The sequence below is a fragment of the Amblyraja radiata genome, chromosome 32 (assembly GCF_010909765.2).
Source record: "Amblyraja radiata isolate CabotCenter1 chromosome 32, sAmbRad1.1.pri, whole genome shotgun sequence".
Lineage (NCBI taxonomy): Eukaryota > Metazoa > Chordata > Chondrichthyes > Rajiformes > Rajidae > Amblyraja > Amblyraja radiata.
Window position 1 is genome coordinate 12,597,233 of NC_045987.1, and position 16,966 is coordinate 12,614,198.

At 51.5% G+C, this 16,966-nt stretch overlaps 1 protein-coding gene across 5 annotated transcripts in view; it reads left to right on the forward strand.

The window, feature by feature from the left end:
• Window positions 1-16,966, forward strand: part of ak1 (adenylate kinase 1) — a 107,242-nt gene that overhangs the window by 78,182 nt on the left and 12,094 nt on the right. For 3 of the 5 annotated variants that reach the window (XM_033048908.1, XM_033048909.1, XM_033048911.1), the window contains 2 exons: window positions 6,540-6,579; window positions 13,445-13,480. In XM_033048908.1, coding sequence (XP_032904799.1) covers window positions 6,540-6,579; window positions 13,445-13,480 — 76 coding nt within the window. Of the gene's footprint in view, window positions 1-6,053; window positions 6,128-6,539; window positions 6,580-12,883; window positions 13,017-13,444; window positions 13,481-16,966 lie in introns of those variants that run through there. The other 2 variants (XM_033048912.1, XM_033048910.1) reach the window with 2 other exon arrangements.

A 16,966-nucleotide genomic window follows, 5' to 3' on the forward strand; every position in this document is an offset into this window, starting at 1 on the left:
ACGTTCGATGATTTGCTTTCACTAGTTCAGCCGTGGCATCTTCCCATCACCGTGCAAGGGCATTCCCGCCACCCCCTCATGGTCCCGATCTTCTCCGTACTTGCTGGAGCATTAGCTCTCTGTGCAGAGGATAAAACCTCACCTCCATACTGTCACACTCAGCACTTCTCTCACCCCGAGTCCCCTCATCACCATCCCACCCACTTGCCCCAGAAATCCCCCTCATCTACATCACGACATGACCTTCAGCAGGGCAGACAGGAAAATCATGTTTATCACTTAACGTACCCTGATCAGGAATCTCAAGAATACCAAGAATAAGAAGCTTGACTTGTTCGTCCACATTTTATTCTCTAAAGTTGGAGGTTGCAAATTCAAGCCCTGCCCTATAATTCTGACTCGGAATAATGCAAACACAGAGACAGAATGAACTGCAGATGAGGGACTCCTGAACAAAGCACAAAGTGCTGGAGGAACCCAGCGGGGGCAGCCAGTGTCTACGGAGGGAATGGAAAGAAGGAAGTTTTGGGTCTTGGCCCATCTTCATTCTCTCCCCAGATGCTGCCTGACTTGCTGAGTTGCTCCAGCACTTTGTATAATGGAAACACCATGCAGTTGGGTAGTGGCCCGGCCTACACTAGCTCCTCACAGAGTGACAGTCCTCCCATAGAAACATAGAAAACAGGTGTAGGAGTAGGCCATTTGGCCCTTCGAGCCAGCACCGCCATTCAATATGATCATGGCAGATCGTCCAAAGTCAGTACCCCGTTCCAGCTTTTTGCCACCCTATGCTTCCTCAGCTCGGTGCAAACGTGCCCCTCACCCATGTGAATCTATCGGCTATCCACCCTTCTGTTCAATTAACAAACGCATTCTGCTTAAGGAGTTAGACTTTCCTTGCAACATTATATTTTTGACAAGGACACGGAGTGGAGACGTGAGGAAAGTTTCATTACACAAATCTTCAGTGGAATTCAGTATCCTCTGGAGTCTGAGTCAAGGTGACATTGGATAGATAGTTGAAGCTGAGCAAGATGAATGGAGGTTTATAAAATTCTGAATGGCATGGATAGGCCAGACAGTCATAAATCTCTTTCCCAGGATGGAAATATCTAAGACTAGAGGACAGAGGTGAGAGGGGCAGTTTCTCACACAGAGAACGGTGGGTGCCTGGAATTGTCTGCCAGGGTTGGTGGTGGAGGCGGATACAACAGTGGTATTTAAGAGGCTTTTAGATAGACGCATGGAATGCAGGGATATGGATCAAGTGCAGACAGAGGAGGTTATTTAACCTGGCATCATGTTTGACATGGACATTGTGGGCCGAATGGCCTGTATCTGTGCTGTACTGTTCTATGAAGGGGTGAAAGGAGTGGCGGAGTTAGACTTGGGTGGCTTCAGTAAAGAGGCGATGCAGGCAGGGTGAAGAGTGGTGCAGGCAGAGTGACGGGTGGTGCGGGCAGGGTGATGGGTGGTGCGGGCAGAGTGAAGGGCGGTGCGGGCAGAGTGAAGGGCGGTGCGGGCAGAGTGATGGGTGGTGCGGGCAGAGTGAAGGGCGGTGCGGGCAGAGTGAAGGGCGGTGCGGGCAGAGTGATGGTGGTGCGGGCAGAGTGATGGTGGTGCGGGCAGGTTGATGGGTGGTGCGGGCAGGGTGAAGGGCGGTGCGGGCAGGGTGAAGGGCGGCTGCGGGCAGGGTGATGGGTGTGGTGCGGGCAGAGTGAGTGGTGGTGCGGGCAGGGTGAAGGGCGGTGCGGGCAGAGTGATGGTGTTTGCGGGCAGAAGTGTGATGGTGGTGCGGGGCAGGGTGATGGGTGGTGCGGGCAGGTGATGGGTGTGTGCGGGGCAGAGTGGATGGTGGTGCGGGGCAGAGTGGATGGTGGTGCGGGCAGGGTGATGGGTGGTGCGGGCAGGGTGATGGGTGGTGCGGGCAGACAGAGTGACGGGAGGTGCGGGCAGGGTGATGGGTGGTGCGGGCAGGGTGATGGGTGGTGCGGGCAGAGTGACGGGTGGTGTGGGCAGGGCAGGGTGAAGGGCGGTGCGGGCAGAGTGATGGGAGGTGCGGGCAGAGTGATGGGTGGTGCGGGCAGGGTGATGGGTGGTGCGGGCAGAGTGATGGGTGGTGCGGGCAGGGTGATGGGTGGTGCGGGCAGGGTGATGGGTGGTGCGGGCAGAGTGATGGTGGTGCGGGCAGGGTGATGGGTGGTGCGGGCAGGGTGAAGGGCGGTGCGGGCAGGGTGAAGGGCGGTGCGGGCAGAGTGATGGTGGTGCGGGCAGGGTGATGGGTGGTGCGGGCAGGGTGATGGGTGGTGCGGGCAGAGTGAAGGGCGGTGTGCGGGCAGAGTGATGGGTGGTGCGGGCAGAGTGATGGGTGGTGCGGGCAGAGTGATGGGTGGTGCGGGCAGAGTGATGGGAGGTGCGGGCAGAGTGATGGGTGGTGCGGGCAGAGTGATGGGTGGTGCGGGCAGAGTGATGGTGGTGCGGGCAGGGCAGGGTGAAGCTAAGAGGCTGCTGAGCTGTCACCTATCTATATCTGCATCAATTAATAGGGGATGGGATTTCATTTCTGGGGTCGGACAAGTTCACCGTGACCCACGTGTAAAGTAACCCCATCTCCCACCCATACCCCTTGACAGACACACGTCAGGAAAGGTGTCCGTCTGAATTCACGAGGACTCCGATTCCAATATCAGTCCCTGGTGCTGCACTCGCTGGGAAGGCTGGTGGCCCGTGGCCAGTGCATGGGCCTTGCCCTGCAGGCTCCTGGAGCCCTGAGACCTCTTTACCTGCTCCAGCATTCAGTGACCTTCTTGATTAGTACAGGTGTCAGAGATTATGGGGGAGAAGGCAGGAGAATGGGGTTAGGAGGAAGAGATAGATCAGCCATGATTGAATGGTGGAGTAGACTTGATGGGCCGAATGGCCTAATTCTACTGCTATTCCTGATGATCTTATGACCTCGCTACCTACTCCAGCATTCAGTAAAATCACAAACGATCTTCAGCAACCTGCCAGCACAAAACTATTGCTCTCGCCCTGGTACTGACTCTCCATAGACCTCTGACTAAAGATCTCTCCCCCATTCCCAATCCTTATCACGCCACAGGGCTACAGGTACAGCGTTTTGTGAAAAGGCCGTCCTCGGTGGACAGGGCCACAAAGGTGACCTTTGACATGCTGGCCTTCATCAGTCAGGGAATTGAGTATAGATGCTATTGACGGAATGTTACAGTGGTGCAAGACATTAGTGAGGCCGCACTTGGATCATAATGTGTTCAGTTTTCTCCACCCTGTCATAAGCTATTAAGCTGGAAAGCGTGCAGCGAAGATTTACAAAGATGTTGCCAGGACGTGAGGGCATAGCTATTGAGAGAGGTTGAAAAAACAGAGTGCAACCAAAGGCACTTATTGAGGCCACATCACAAGATTAGAAATTGTTCAGCCAGAACTGAACACATTTCTCGGCATCTGCATACAATGGCGTCTTGTGCTTCTTGTGCGTAGTGGTGGAAAGGTTGGTGGAAACAGGCCAACAACGTGAACACTATTTCCTTGAGCCCACCAAAGGCACTGTCCACACAAGATCATAGTTGCTGAGGTGAGTGTTGTGCAGTGTTCAAGAGGCTGATGGTTGCTGCGAAGATGCTTTTCTTGAACCAGGCGATCACGGTTTTTCAGACTCCTGCGCCTTCTTCCCGATGGAGGTAGTGAAATGATGAGGTGGGTCTTCGATGACATGAGTTGCCTTTTTGAGGCAGAGCCCCCTATTGATCCCTTCAATAGTGGCGAGGCCACTACTTGTGATGGACTGGACAGCGTCTACCACTTTCTGTAGTTCGAGTTGTTGAACCAGGCCCTGATGCAACCAGACAGTTGCCTGCCTACTGTACAGTACCAGTGCATAGCTCAGACCCACAGTGGGACTATACCCATTCAGCTAACGTTCCATGTGGGCTTTTGACCTTTTACTAAACAGCTGAGTCTAGGAAAGGCTATAGATAGCTTGAATCTGCTGGGTCGTATTGGGGGGGGGGGGGGTCAAGTGGCAGATAAACGGCACGAACAACACTGTGCCAGTTGTCAGATATTTCTTAAGCAGTATTTCCCATTGGTTTGAAGAGGTTGCAAGGGTTAAAAAAAAAACCAGGTGAGTACTGTGTGTGGAACAGCAGACATGGTTCACTGTGTAGGGCGGGGAAGAGAGAGCAGAGAGGAGGGCTGCTGGAGATAGTGGGAGCAGAAAGGAGACCCACCCTCCTGCAGCTAGCCCGATCCTGCCAGCTGGCTGACCCCATGATTAAGGAGACGTGTTCAGATGCACACAGATAGCTTTCATCAACTGGAGAGTGACCTCTGCAGCTGGTCACCGTCTGCTGGTCTAAGCTCTGGGATGAAGGAGCACTGCCTGCAGTTAGATTTTAGAGATACAGAGTGGAAAGAGGCCCTTCGGCCCACCGAGTCGGTGCTGACCAGCGATCCCCCCCACATACTAGCACTATCCTGCACACTAGGCACAATTTACAATTTTTACAGAAGCCAATTAGCCTATAAACCTGCACATTTTTGGAGTGTATAAGGAAACTAGAGCACCCGGAAAAACCCATGTGGTCACAGGGAGAACGTGCAAACTCCACGCAGACAGCACCCGTAGTCAGGATCGAACAGGATAAAAGCCATTTGGACAGATATATGGACAGGGAGGGTTAGAGGAACATGGCAGACAAATGGGACTCACCCAGAGTGCCAACTGGACACGGGACCTCTTGCTGTTCACCCAGACTTAGTGCCCAGTCCAGCACAACGCAGGAGGTCGGATGTGCCAACACCTTCCAGTTTGCCTCTGCCCTCCGCGTTACAATGTGCCAATGACAGGCAGGAGCAAGCTGATCCATACACAGCGGGTAGCTGACTAAAGAACAATACTCCACAAGAATGTGTTGGGTCTGCTGCAGGCATGTGTGTGCACATCTACACACAACACGCGCGCACACACACACACACACACACACAACAGGCAGATGCACACACTTGCGTACACACAGCTATACACGCCTACACACAACATGCGTGCGCACACACACACTACCCCGCCCACACCCCATACACAAACACACACACACAAACCCTATGCACACCCAGATAGGCACACGCAGGCAGTCGTGCGCACTCACACACACAACAGGCAGATACACACACTTGCGTTCACACACATCTATACATGCCTACACACACACCTGCGCACACACGCACACCTGTACACACACGCACCTACACACACACACACCTATACACGTGCACACACACACACACCTACATACACACGCGCACACACAACTACACACACACCTACACACACGCACACACACCTACACACACACACCTACATATACACACACCGGCACACACTCATACACACCTACACACACACACACACGCACCTACACACACACACGCACCTACACACACACGCACCTACACACACACACACACACACACACCTACACCTACACACACACGCAGCAGGCAATGCACATACGTAAACACACGGACTCCTGTCCTGACTGATGCAGGAAGCCAAGCACACCACTGTTACTTGCCAGGCTTTGTCCTGTCCCCCCTCCTCTCTTCCTGTCTGAAAACCTCCAGGTTCAAGAACAGCTTCATCCCAGCATCCACAGGCTCTTGAATACTGCTCAACCCTAAGCAGTGAATGATGGATTGTCTTGGGTTGCTTCAGGTTATATTTCTGCACTAATATTGGAGTTATTGGTTTTGTTTATTATGTATTATTGGTGTGGATTGTCTTACAGGACAGTTAGGTCTCGACCCGAAACGTCACCTATTCCTTTTCTCCAGAGATGCTGCCTGCCCCGCTGAGTTACACCAGCACTTTGTGTCTATCCTCGGTTTAAAGCCAGCATCTGCAGTTGACTCTTGCTACAGTCTTGACTTGATCTTGACGGTGGATCACTTGACCTTGTTGGTTGGTGCTGCATCCAGTTGTCAGCCTCGGGCTTTCAACGCGAGTGTCTGCTGCTGGATTTGATCCACAACCCCCTGGTTAGAAGGGAGAGAGAGTTCTTCCCTGAGTCACAACACCGGGAGGATTGGAGGAGAATCTCTCAGGCAGGTGACCCCCTCTCTGCTGATGATGTTAGCTCGGGCAGAGCGCTGGGAGGGGGGAGGGGGTCATTGTGGGGTTTCAGCAGCAGGGTGGACAAGAGGAATCCTTTAGACTTGAGAGGGTTGCAGCTTCCCAAGGTGCCTTGCCGAGACCTTGCACATGCTCAGTGAGAGTGGAGCGCTGCAGCAGGGAGGCCTGTCAACAACATCAGAGCTGGAGCTGAGCTCTGGTGAGTGTGTGACACAGGCTGCCTGAGACCACACTCTCCCCTCTGTCCTCTCAGCATCTCCTGGCTGGCTGCAGCCTGCATGAGTCAGCATCAACTGCTTCACCGGCCCGCACAATTAAAAAAAGACAAGCTCCTGCTCTCGGGAAGGGGCACGGAGAATTAAACCCATCTTGTCTTCTTCTCTTCCAGTCTGAGGAGTCTTTGGCCGCGGAGGATTTCACAATGTCAGGTAACGGACTTTGTTTCTCTGGGGCAGGAGCGAATGGTTCACTTATTGACTTTGGCGGGACACAGCTGACTGGGGCTCCTTTTGCAGAATGAGTTGGATTGCCTGCTGAGAGAATGTCTCCTCCCACTGAGGCAGAGCCAGTGGCTGCAGCTGAGCGGAGCTGTGGCCCTGTGTGTGTGTACGTGTGTGTGTGTGTGTGTGTGTGTGTACGTGTGTGTGTATATATAGATGTATGTGTGTATATATAGGTGTGTGTGCACGTGCGTGTGGGTGTATATAGGTGTATGTGTACGTGTGTGTATATAGGTGTGTACGTGTGTGTGTGCACGTGCGTGTGGGTGTGTATATATAGGTGTATGTGTACGTGTGTGTGTATATAGGTGTGTACGTGTGTGTGTGTACGTGCGTGTGGGTGTGTGTGTATATAGGTGTACGTGTGTGTGTGTGTATGTAGGTGTGTACGTGTGTGTGTGTACGTATGTGTACATGTACGTGTGTGTGTGTGCGTGCATGTGTATACACACACACGGGTTAGCGACTGTGCAGTGGGGAGGAACAAACATTATTACCGTCCCTTTCCCACCATCCGCCCGCTTCCATGCACCGCCGCTGCTCATTTGACCCGGCCCCCCCACCCCATTGTGAGCTGGAACCCTGTCTGATGATTAACCCTTCATGGCCCACGTCTTCGATCAGCCCAGTGGATTGTGTGTTTATTAGGTAAAGGACGCCTGTCCTTCCCTCCCCCCCTCCCCCATCCCCCCCTCCCCCCCTCAATGGACCTCCCCCCCTCAATGGACCTCCCCCCCCCCCCTCCCCCCCTCAATGGACCTGCCCCCTCCCCCCCCATCCTCCCCTCAATGGACCTGCCCCCAATGTGTGTAGCGTTGACAGTGCTTTTGTTCAATTATTACAATAGTAAAATGTGATTGGTCACGGTGGCCCTGTGATCAGGTGTGTTTTCTCCGTGTGCTCCGTTTCCTCCCACACTCCAAAGATGTACAGATTTGCAGGTTAATTGGCTTTGGCAAATTGTCCCTAGTGTGTGGGATAGTGTGTTGGTCAGTGCGGACTCGGTGGGCTGAAGGGCCTGTATTTGCGGTGTATCTCTAAACTAGACTAAACTAAATGTCAGTGTCTCAAGTCGATTCAAACAGAACGATGTTAGTTTATTAGGAACTGCACATGCTGGGATCTTGAGCAAAAAGCACAAAGTGCAGGAGTAACTCAGCGGGGTCCGGCAGATCTCTGATGAACATGAATAGGTGATGTTTCGGAGTCTAACATAAGGTCCTGACCTAAAGCATCGCCTGTCCATGTTCTCCATAGTTGCTGACTGACTCTCTGAGCTACTCCAGCACTTTGTGTCGTTTTTAGTAAACTAGCATCTGCTGTTCCTTGTGTCAACGTCATATAGTGTGCTCAGATTTGATGAGAAAGCTTGCAAACAAAAGCTCTTCATTGTATCTCTGTGCCCGTGACAATAATAAATCAGTACCAATCCTTGACAAAAAGACACTGTGGGAAGTAGAGTGGGGGGAGACCGGGCTTTGCCAGGTCATCTCTCACATCTGGCTGTGTGTGTGTGTGTGTGTGTGTGTGTGTGTGTGTGTGTGTGTGTGTGTGCGCTCATGTGCGTGTATGTGTGTGTGCATGTACTTGTGTGTTTGTACACGTCTGTGTGTGTGTATGCGTATTTGGTTTAGAGATATAGCGTGGAAACAGGCCCTTCAGCCCACCGAGTCCATGCTGACCAGCAATCCCCGCACGCTAACACCATCCTACACACACTAGGGACAAGTTACAATTTTACCGAAGCCTATTAGCCTACAAACCTGTACGTCTTTGGAGTGTGGGAGGAAACCGGAGAAAACTACGCGGGTCACGAGGAGAACGTGCAAACTCCGTGCAGACAGCACCCGTAGTCCGGATTGAACCTGGGTCTCTGGCACCATAAGGCTGCAATTCTACCACTGTGCCACTGTGTATGTGTGGAATGATTTGGGATCCCCTTTAACTGGAACATTGAGCTTGTTTGTTTGGAAGGGACTGCTGGAGATGGATAGCACGCAACCAAACAGCTTTTCACTGTACCTCGGTTCAAGTGATAATAATAAACTAATCCAGATGGGGCAGTGGTTGGGGATTCCATGAAACCTCCAGAAACACACACACAGCATAAGGGAGCCCAATCATTCACACACACAAGTGTGTACACACAACCATAATAGTTCGCAAATTCAACGATCCCAGGCCCATGCAACATTGAGTCTGATTATCATCCAACCAAAGACAGCTATAAATAGCTGGAGTAACTCAACGGGCAGGCAGCATCTCTGGAGAGAAGGAATGGGTGACATTTCGGGTCGAGACCTTTCTTCAGACTCATTAGGGGAAAGGGGAATGAGGGAAATAGATGATGATGTGGAGAGATAAAGAACAATGAATGAAATATATGCAAAAAGGTAGCGATGATAAAGGAAACAGGCCATTGATGGCTGTTTGTTGGGTGAAAACGAGAAGCTGGTGCGACTTGGGTGGGGGAGGGATGGAGAGAGAGGGAATGCCGGGTTACTTGAAGTTAGAGAAATCCATATCCATGTCCCCGGATAGCCCACGGAGAGGTCCCGCAAATCACACTGTGGGGAGGTGAAGCTGAGATGATTAAAATTAAAATGACTTCACCTGATGGAGTTGTTGTTGGTAATGTGGTGCCGTCATTGTGTGATCACTATGGGTACTCTGTGTGCTCTGCAATATAAAGTTACACACAACCTATTATCAGACGCCGTCCGTCCGCGAGGTTGCTGTTTATAATTTGACTGCAAAGTATCAGAAAAGGATTTGAAACCACAGATTAGCTGCAGCTCCAATGTTTACCATGGGAGTGTCCCAGGCTGTGAGTCATGGTCTGGACTCCCTTCAAAGCCACTGTAGGTGCTTATTTCCTGTAAATCTATGGCCAGATAGACTCCGTGCACTGGACTTGCAGAGGCATCCGCAGAGAGGCTTCACTGTGGAATTCCCCACCACCTCCCACGCCCCGACAACATCTCCCACCCCCCTTTTGCGCGCCACCTGCTTGACGCGCAAATGACGCCCAAGTGGCACAGGCCCGTAAGAGGCATATCTTTACCCAGGGTCACAGCCACTCTGCTGCACGCTGCACGGGTGATGGGGTTAGTACAGACCCGATACTATCTACTGAGACCACTCCTGGAATACTGTGTGCAGTTCATAAGTCATAGGAATAGAATTAGGCAATTCACCCCATCGAGTCTACTCCCCCATTCAACCATGGCTGGGTCTACTTTTCCCTCTCAACCCCATTCTTCTGCCTTTTCCCCAAAAACCCTTGACACCCTTACTAATCAAGAATCTGTCAATCTCCGCCTTAAAAATGCCCAATGACTTGGCCTCTACAGCCTTCTGTGGCAATGAACTCCACAGTGACAATGAATCACCACCCTCTGACTAAATATATTGCTCATCTCCTTTATAAAGGTTCTGTTTGCCCAGCTATAGGAAGGATGTCCTTACCTTGGAATGGGTGCGGCAGAGATCCACCAGGATGTTACCTGGGCTTGTGGGCTTGAGATATAGGGAGAGGTTGGATAGGCTAGGACTTTTTCCTTTGGAGTGTAGGAGGCTGAGGGGTGACCTTATTGAAGTGTACAAGATTATGAGGGGCATGGATAAAGTGAATGTGCACTGTCTATTTCCCAGGGTAGAGGAATCTAAAACCAAAGAGCATTGGCTTAAGGTGACAGGGAGAGATTTAAGAGGGACCTCGGGGGCAACTTTTTTCACTCGGAGGGTAGTCCGTATCTGGGTGTCAAATGGAGCTACAGAAGCGGATCCAATTATAACTTTTAAAAGGCATTTGGACAGATACATGGATATGAGGAGTTTGTAGGGATATGGACCATGTGGGCACTGTGGACTGGCCCAGAATGCCAACTTGTTTAGCAAAGGACAAGGTGGGCTGAAGGGTCTGTCTCTGTGCTGCACACCTCTCTGACCGTGATACTGAAGGTCAAAGGTCAGTGTTGGCTTCTAGAATCACCCAGCACGGAACCAGGACGACGGCCCACTGAGTCCACGCTGACGGGCGAGCGACCCACCTCACTGGTCCTACACTTATCCCATTCCAGTCGTAGAGTCACACAGTGTGGAAACAGGCCCCTCGACCCAGCTTGCCCACAATGACCAACATGCCCCATCTACACTAGCCCTACTTGCCTGTGTTTACCCCATGTCCCTCTAAACCTGTCCCATCCATGTACCTGTCTAAGTGTTTCTTAAATGTTGCAACAGTCCCAGCATCAAATATCTCCTCGGGCAGCTCGTTCCATACACCCACCACCCATTGTGTGGGAAAGGCTGTGAAGGCAAAGTCAGTGGATATATTTAAGGCAGAGACAGATAGATTCCTTATTAGTATGGGTGTCAGAGGTTATGGGGAGAAGGCAGGAGAATGGAGTTTGGAGATAGATCAGCCATGATGGAATGGCGGCGTAGGCTTGATGGGCCGAATGGCCTAATTCTGTTCCTATCATCTTGTGAACCAGCCTGATATCGGGCATGTTGTAAAAGCTACAGCATGGCACAGACCCTTCCCCACAGACCGTGTCAAGCGCCCACACACACTAAAGGGCCTATCCCACTTGGGCGTCGTTTGCACGTCATGCGCGTGGCGCGCAATTTTGTGAATCTCAAAATCCTGGGGCACCGCGCGTCATTGCCTATGCCACCTGGCCTCGCCATGCGCGCGTAATGCATGCCATGCGCGCATCATGCGTTGTGACGCGTAAATTATGTTGCGTAAATGATGCGCAAATGACACCCAAGTGGAACAGGGCCCTTAACCCATCGATACTGTTCCCACAGTCCAGAGTGTTTAATTGTCATATGTTCCAGCAACAGAACAATAAAATTCTTACTTGCTGCAGCTTAACAGGCCCATAAACATAATAGCAGACAGATAAACATATAATATCAATAATATAAAATATTAATTACATGGGGTAATCATGATAGTGCAAAAATCAAGTCCACAGTACAACCAAGTCCACAGTCCACAGAAGGTCAGAGTGACTGAGGTTAGTGTAGGAAGGAACTGCAGATGCTGGTTTAAATCGAAGATAGACACAAAATGCTGGGGTAACTCAGCGGGACAGGCATCATCTCTGGAGAGAAGGAATAGGTGACGTTTCGGATCAATGCCCTTATTCAGACTGAAGAAGGGTCTTGACCCGAAACGCCACCCATTCCTTCTCTCCAGGGATGCTGCCTGTCCCGCTGAGTTACTCCAGCATCTTGTGTCTTATCTGTGCTGAGGTTAGTGTTGTGTAGTGTTCCACAGCCTGATAGTTCCTGGGGAAGAAGCAACCATTAGTCCCAACAATTCTCCGCAGATTCTACCCCTCACCTACGCACTCGTGGCAATTTCGAGGCAAATTAACCTTTGGGATGTGGGAGGAAACCAGAGCACCCGGTGGAAAGGCACTCACAGTCACAGGGAGAACGCACCAACTCCACACAGACAGCACGGGAGGTCAGGATCAGACCCGGGTGGTTAGAGCCGCGAGAGACAGTGGCTGGACAAGTCGTACCATGCTGGCCCTGCCGTGACCAAGGAAAGTCGTCATCTCCCTCAAGGTTCCCCAGCCCTCTCTCAGGGAGTCGTCTGCCCAGCTTCTTCCTCCACCTACACGTCTGAAGAAGGGTCGCGACCCGAAACGTCACCCGTTCCTTCTCTCCAGAGATGCTGCTGCTTGTCCTGCTGAGTTACTCCAGCTTTTTGTGTCTACCTGAAAGACAAGCTTTTTATTTGAACCATGTCACCTCAATCACAAGAGGTTAATAGCTTTCCACCTCTGGTTAATGTGTTATCAGGTTAGCCAGTGCTGCTAAAGTTATTGATCTACGGAAACAATGGGACTGAATGCCAGAAGATTTTAATAGTTAACCAAGTTGACTTCCTGCAGACTGTGGGGCTGGCTCCTATACTGCCAGATTAAACATTCCCTTACTTTCCCTTTTCCATTGTATTGCCCTCTTCTCAGTGAAAGATCGTAATGGACTGACCGACGATCCCCCCCCCCCCCCCCCCCCCTCTCTCTTCTCTCACTAGCAAGACTTCTGCTGCTGATTAGTTCAGGCTGGCGGTGAGCGAGCGAGGGAGCTGCCAAATCGGGGAATGGAATTCCAACACTTTGTGGTTCAGCCTCAACTTCCGGCCCAGGGCCGAGACTAGCAACCGTAGCCATGGCAACGGCCGGTTCAACAGTGGCTGCTCACAGGCAGAGCAGTCTCACTGATTAAAGGGAAGGGATATGTGCACGCCAGCTCTCCCTCAGTAGGTCCAACGCAAAGTATGGGTGTCAACTGCTCCTCCAGCTCCTCCACCAAGGTGCAGAGCATAGCCGCCACGGGTAAGGAGGAAGAGAGGCTGGGACATCCCGGATAGATGGACCGAATTACAGGGGGGGGGGGGGGGGGGTTGCCACACCATCTGCCCCCAGCTCTCCCAGCCTGGATCTGAAGCGAACCACAGAGGGAGCTCACACGAGATTCCTGGAGACTTTATAACCTCCTTGGGCATAAGCGAGGCATAGAAACTCCACGTCAAGAGGCCAATCGAATCGTTATCCCGACTGTAAGACCAGTGGGCGATCCAGGCAGAATGTCAGAGATTTCAGCATGATCCCAGGCGCGACCAGGAATTTTCAAGGAATGGTTGGGTTGGGAGCTGCGGGTTCTCTTTGGAGGAGGAGTGGACTGGGATGTGGGCTGGTGTTTCAGGTTGCCGCAAGTTTGGAAGGGAGAGTTTGACGGTCTCTCTCTCTGTTTAACCCCACAGATAAACTGAAGGGATGCAAGATTATCTTTGTGGTCGGTAAGTGAACAGTTATTTATCTGTTGGTAAACCATTAGTAACTTCAGTTGCGACCGGATTGTTGCAAAGACAATTTCCTCAGAGTTATGTCACTGGGAACCCTTTCCCAGGGTGGGAGTGTCGAAGAGTAGAGGACGTAGCTCTAAGATGAGAGGGGGAAATATGTAAAGTGGCAAATTTTTGTCCAAGGTGGTGGGTGTTTGGCACATGCTGTGAGTGGTGGTGGAGGCAGATACGTTAGTGGTGTTTAAGAGGCTTTTAGATAGCCTCCTGGATATGGAGGGATATGGATCATGTGAATGTACAGGAGATTAGTCTAACTTGGCATCATGTTTGGCACAAACATTATGGGCCGAAGGTCCTGTGCTCTCCTGCTCAATGTTCTAAGTGACGCCTGTCCCACCAAAATGGTGGATCTCAGCTGCCCTCCAAAGTGGCTTGGCTTGGCTTGGTTTGCCCCAGGGGCAATAGGCAGTAGATGGCAGTCTGACCAGTGGTGTTCATGTCCTGTGAAGAAGGCGGTCAAATCAAAGCAGTGGTGAGATGCCCTGGCAGGTCACATGATCCTCGGGGTGGGGGGGGGGGGGGGAACTGTACCTACGCAGGGCAAGTGCTGTAATATTGGCCACTGTTCACCCCCTTCTTCAGACCCAAAACTCCATCTTCCCAGAACAGACAGGTCAGCATGGGAATGGGAAGGGCAATTAAAACGGTTTATAACTAGGAGATCCAGTAGGCCTTGATGGACCGAGTGCAAGTGTTCAGCGAATCTGTCACCGAGTCTATGCTTGGTCTCGCCGATGTACAGGAGCCCACATTGGAAACAACAGGTGTAGTAGATGAGGTTAGAGGAGGTGCATGTCGACCTCTGTCTCACCTGAAAGGACTGTCGGGATCTCCAGATAGAGTCGAGAGAGGAGGTATAAGGACAGGTGTTACATCCGCTACGTTTGCTGGGAAAAGTACCTGGGCAGGGGGTAGTTTGGGAAGTGATGAGTGAACCAAGGAATTGCAGAGGGAGCGGTCTCTGCAGAAGGTGGACAACGGTGGAGATGGGAAGATGTGATTAGTGGTGGCATCACCATGGAGGTGACGAAATATGTTGGATGTGGAAAAGTGAGGACCAGGGGAACCCTGTCCTTACTAGGCCTACATGATCACCCAGCCCATTTGAACTCCCCTTCCCATTCCCTTCCCATTGACCTTTCTGTCCTGGACTTCCTCCACTGTCAGAGTGGGGCCACACGCATATGTTGCTTGGGTAGTGTACAACCCAGCAGTATGAATATTGAATTCTCTCATTTTAGGTGGTTTCTACAACCCCCCCCCCCCCCTCCCCCCACCGTCCCCCTTCCCTCCCTCCACTAACGGTCAATTAACCAGTTCCACAGCTCGTATCGATGTATCCCTTGTGGGCAAATGGGACTAGCTTTGCTGGAGCATCTTAGTCGGCATGAACGAGTTGTGCCGAAGGGCCTGTTTCCCTGCTGTATGCCTCTATGGCTCTTTCCTATCTGTTACGTTGTGAGCATTCCCACTTGGTGTTCCTTCCTTCACCATGAGTTCCCAGTGACCGGGAGACCCTCCCTCAGCTCGGCCCCTCAGAGACTGTGGCTGAAGCTGCCTCTTCAGACTCCTTTTGTTGCTCTGTTGGCTTCAGCTGCTTGACGTCAGAACGCATCTCTGCAACTTCCAGACTGCCACATGTTTGACATTGGACATTGATACCGTGCTCCCAAAAAGCATCATCGTTATTCCGAGTTTAGAACGAGCTGCCAGAGGAGATAGTTGCCGATAGTTCTACAAGAGCTAGTAAAATATCTTTGCCCAGGGACATGGATAGAAAATGTTTGGAGGGGTATGAACCATGCATGGGTGAATGGAACTAGCTTAGATGGGGCGTCTTGGGCGGCATGGTTGATTTGGACTGAAGGGTTGTTTAGTTTATTGTCACTTGTACCGAGTTGCAGTGAAAAGTGACTCTCACTCTATGTCAGGATGGTGTGCGGGGGTGACGGACTCCTGCATCTGCGGCCCTTGTCCTTTTAAATGCTGGAGATCAGTGTTCATCGACTCATCGGTGTTGTTAAGCTGGAAAGGGTGCAGAGAAGATTTACGAGGATGTTGCCAGGACTCGAGGGCCTGAGCTGTAGGGAAAAAGCTTGGGCAGGCTAGGACTCTATTCCCTGAGGTGCAGGAGGATGAGGGGAGATCATATGGAGATGTACAAGGTCATTACAGGGATAGGGTAAATGCTCAGAGTCTTTTACCCATAGAAATAGTATCAAGAACCAGAGGGCATAGATTTAAGGTAAGGGAGGGAGGGGCGGGATTGGGGACAGAGGGTGGAAAGATTATATAAGAACCCGAGAGGCAATGTTTTTACATAAAGGGTGCCCAAAGAGGTAGCTGAGGCAAGTATTATCGCAACATTTAAGAAACAGGTACATGGATACTCAGGTCGGGGGGTGTTCCCCTCCGTCACGGGTACCATGTAATCCCGTGCTACCTGCTCCATGGTCGGATAGTCGGTGACTAAAACGTCTCCCCCCCCCACCTGGTTTGCCAGGTGAGGAGGGGGCTGTGGACCCCCAGAAGGACCAAAAACAAGACCTGTCAAAGGGCGGATGAGCTTCCAGCGAGCCAACGGCCATCCACACTTCAGTAGAGGTTGCGATCACTGTCGTACATAGCATTGTAAGGAATGATGATAAAGCACGCACACACCAAAATCCTATACTTCCAGCGGCGGAAGTCCACAGGAACTGGAGGACAGAGGTGTGTGGTGCGTCCGTCACCGTTCCCGTTGGAAACCAGCGCCACTGCGTAGCTAATGTTTTCAGCGATGATGAATGAATGAATGAATGACATGGTTTAGAATAGGCTTAGAGGGACATGGGCCAAACACAGGCAGGTGGGACTGGAGTAGATGGGGCATGTTGGTTGGGGTGTTGCTGTTTCCATGCTGCATGTCTCTAACAACCATCTATGACTCCAATAATGATTGTGGCCACTGGGGGTCTATATTGGTCAGAACTGATCGTCTTGGACCTCACTGACCACAATCGTGATTAATGGGGATTGCCATCTTTCAGGGGGGAATTGCCATTGAGTGCAGCTGTCTGTGTGTGTGTGGTACAGGAGGAGCTCACGGCCACTGTGTGAGTACGGGCAACCAGTGGTACTGGAAACACGGAGCACTAATGGATGTGTAGGAATGAACTGCGGATGCTGGTTTAAACCGAAGACAGACACAAAAAGCTGGAGTAGCTCAGTGGGACAGGCTGCATCTCCGGAGAGAAGGAATGGGTGTAGGGAAGGAACTGCAGATGCTGGTTTAAACCGAAGATAGAAGGATCTCGACCCGAAACGTCACCCATCCCTTCTCTCCAGAGATGCTGCCTGTCCCGCTGAGTTACTCCAGCATTTTGTGTCTACCTTCGCACTGAACGATGTGTTTGTTATCATCTCCAGATGTATCTGTAA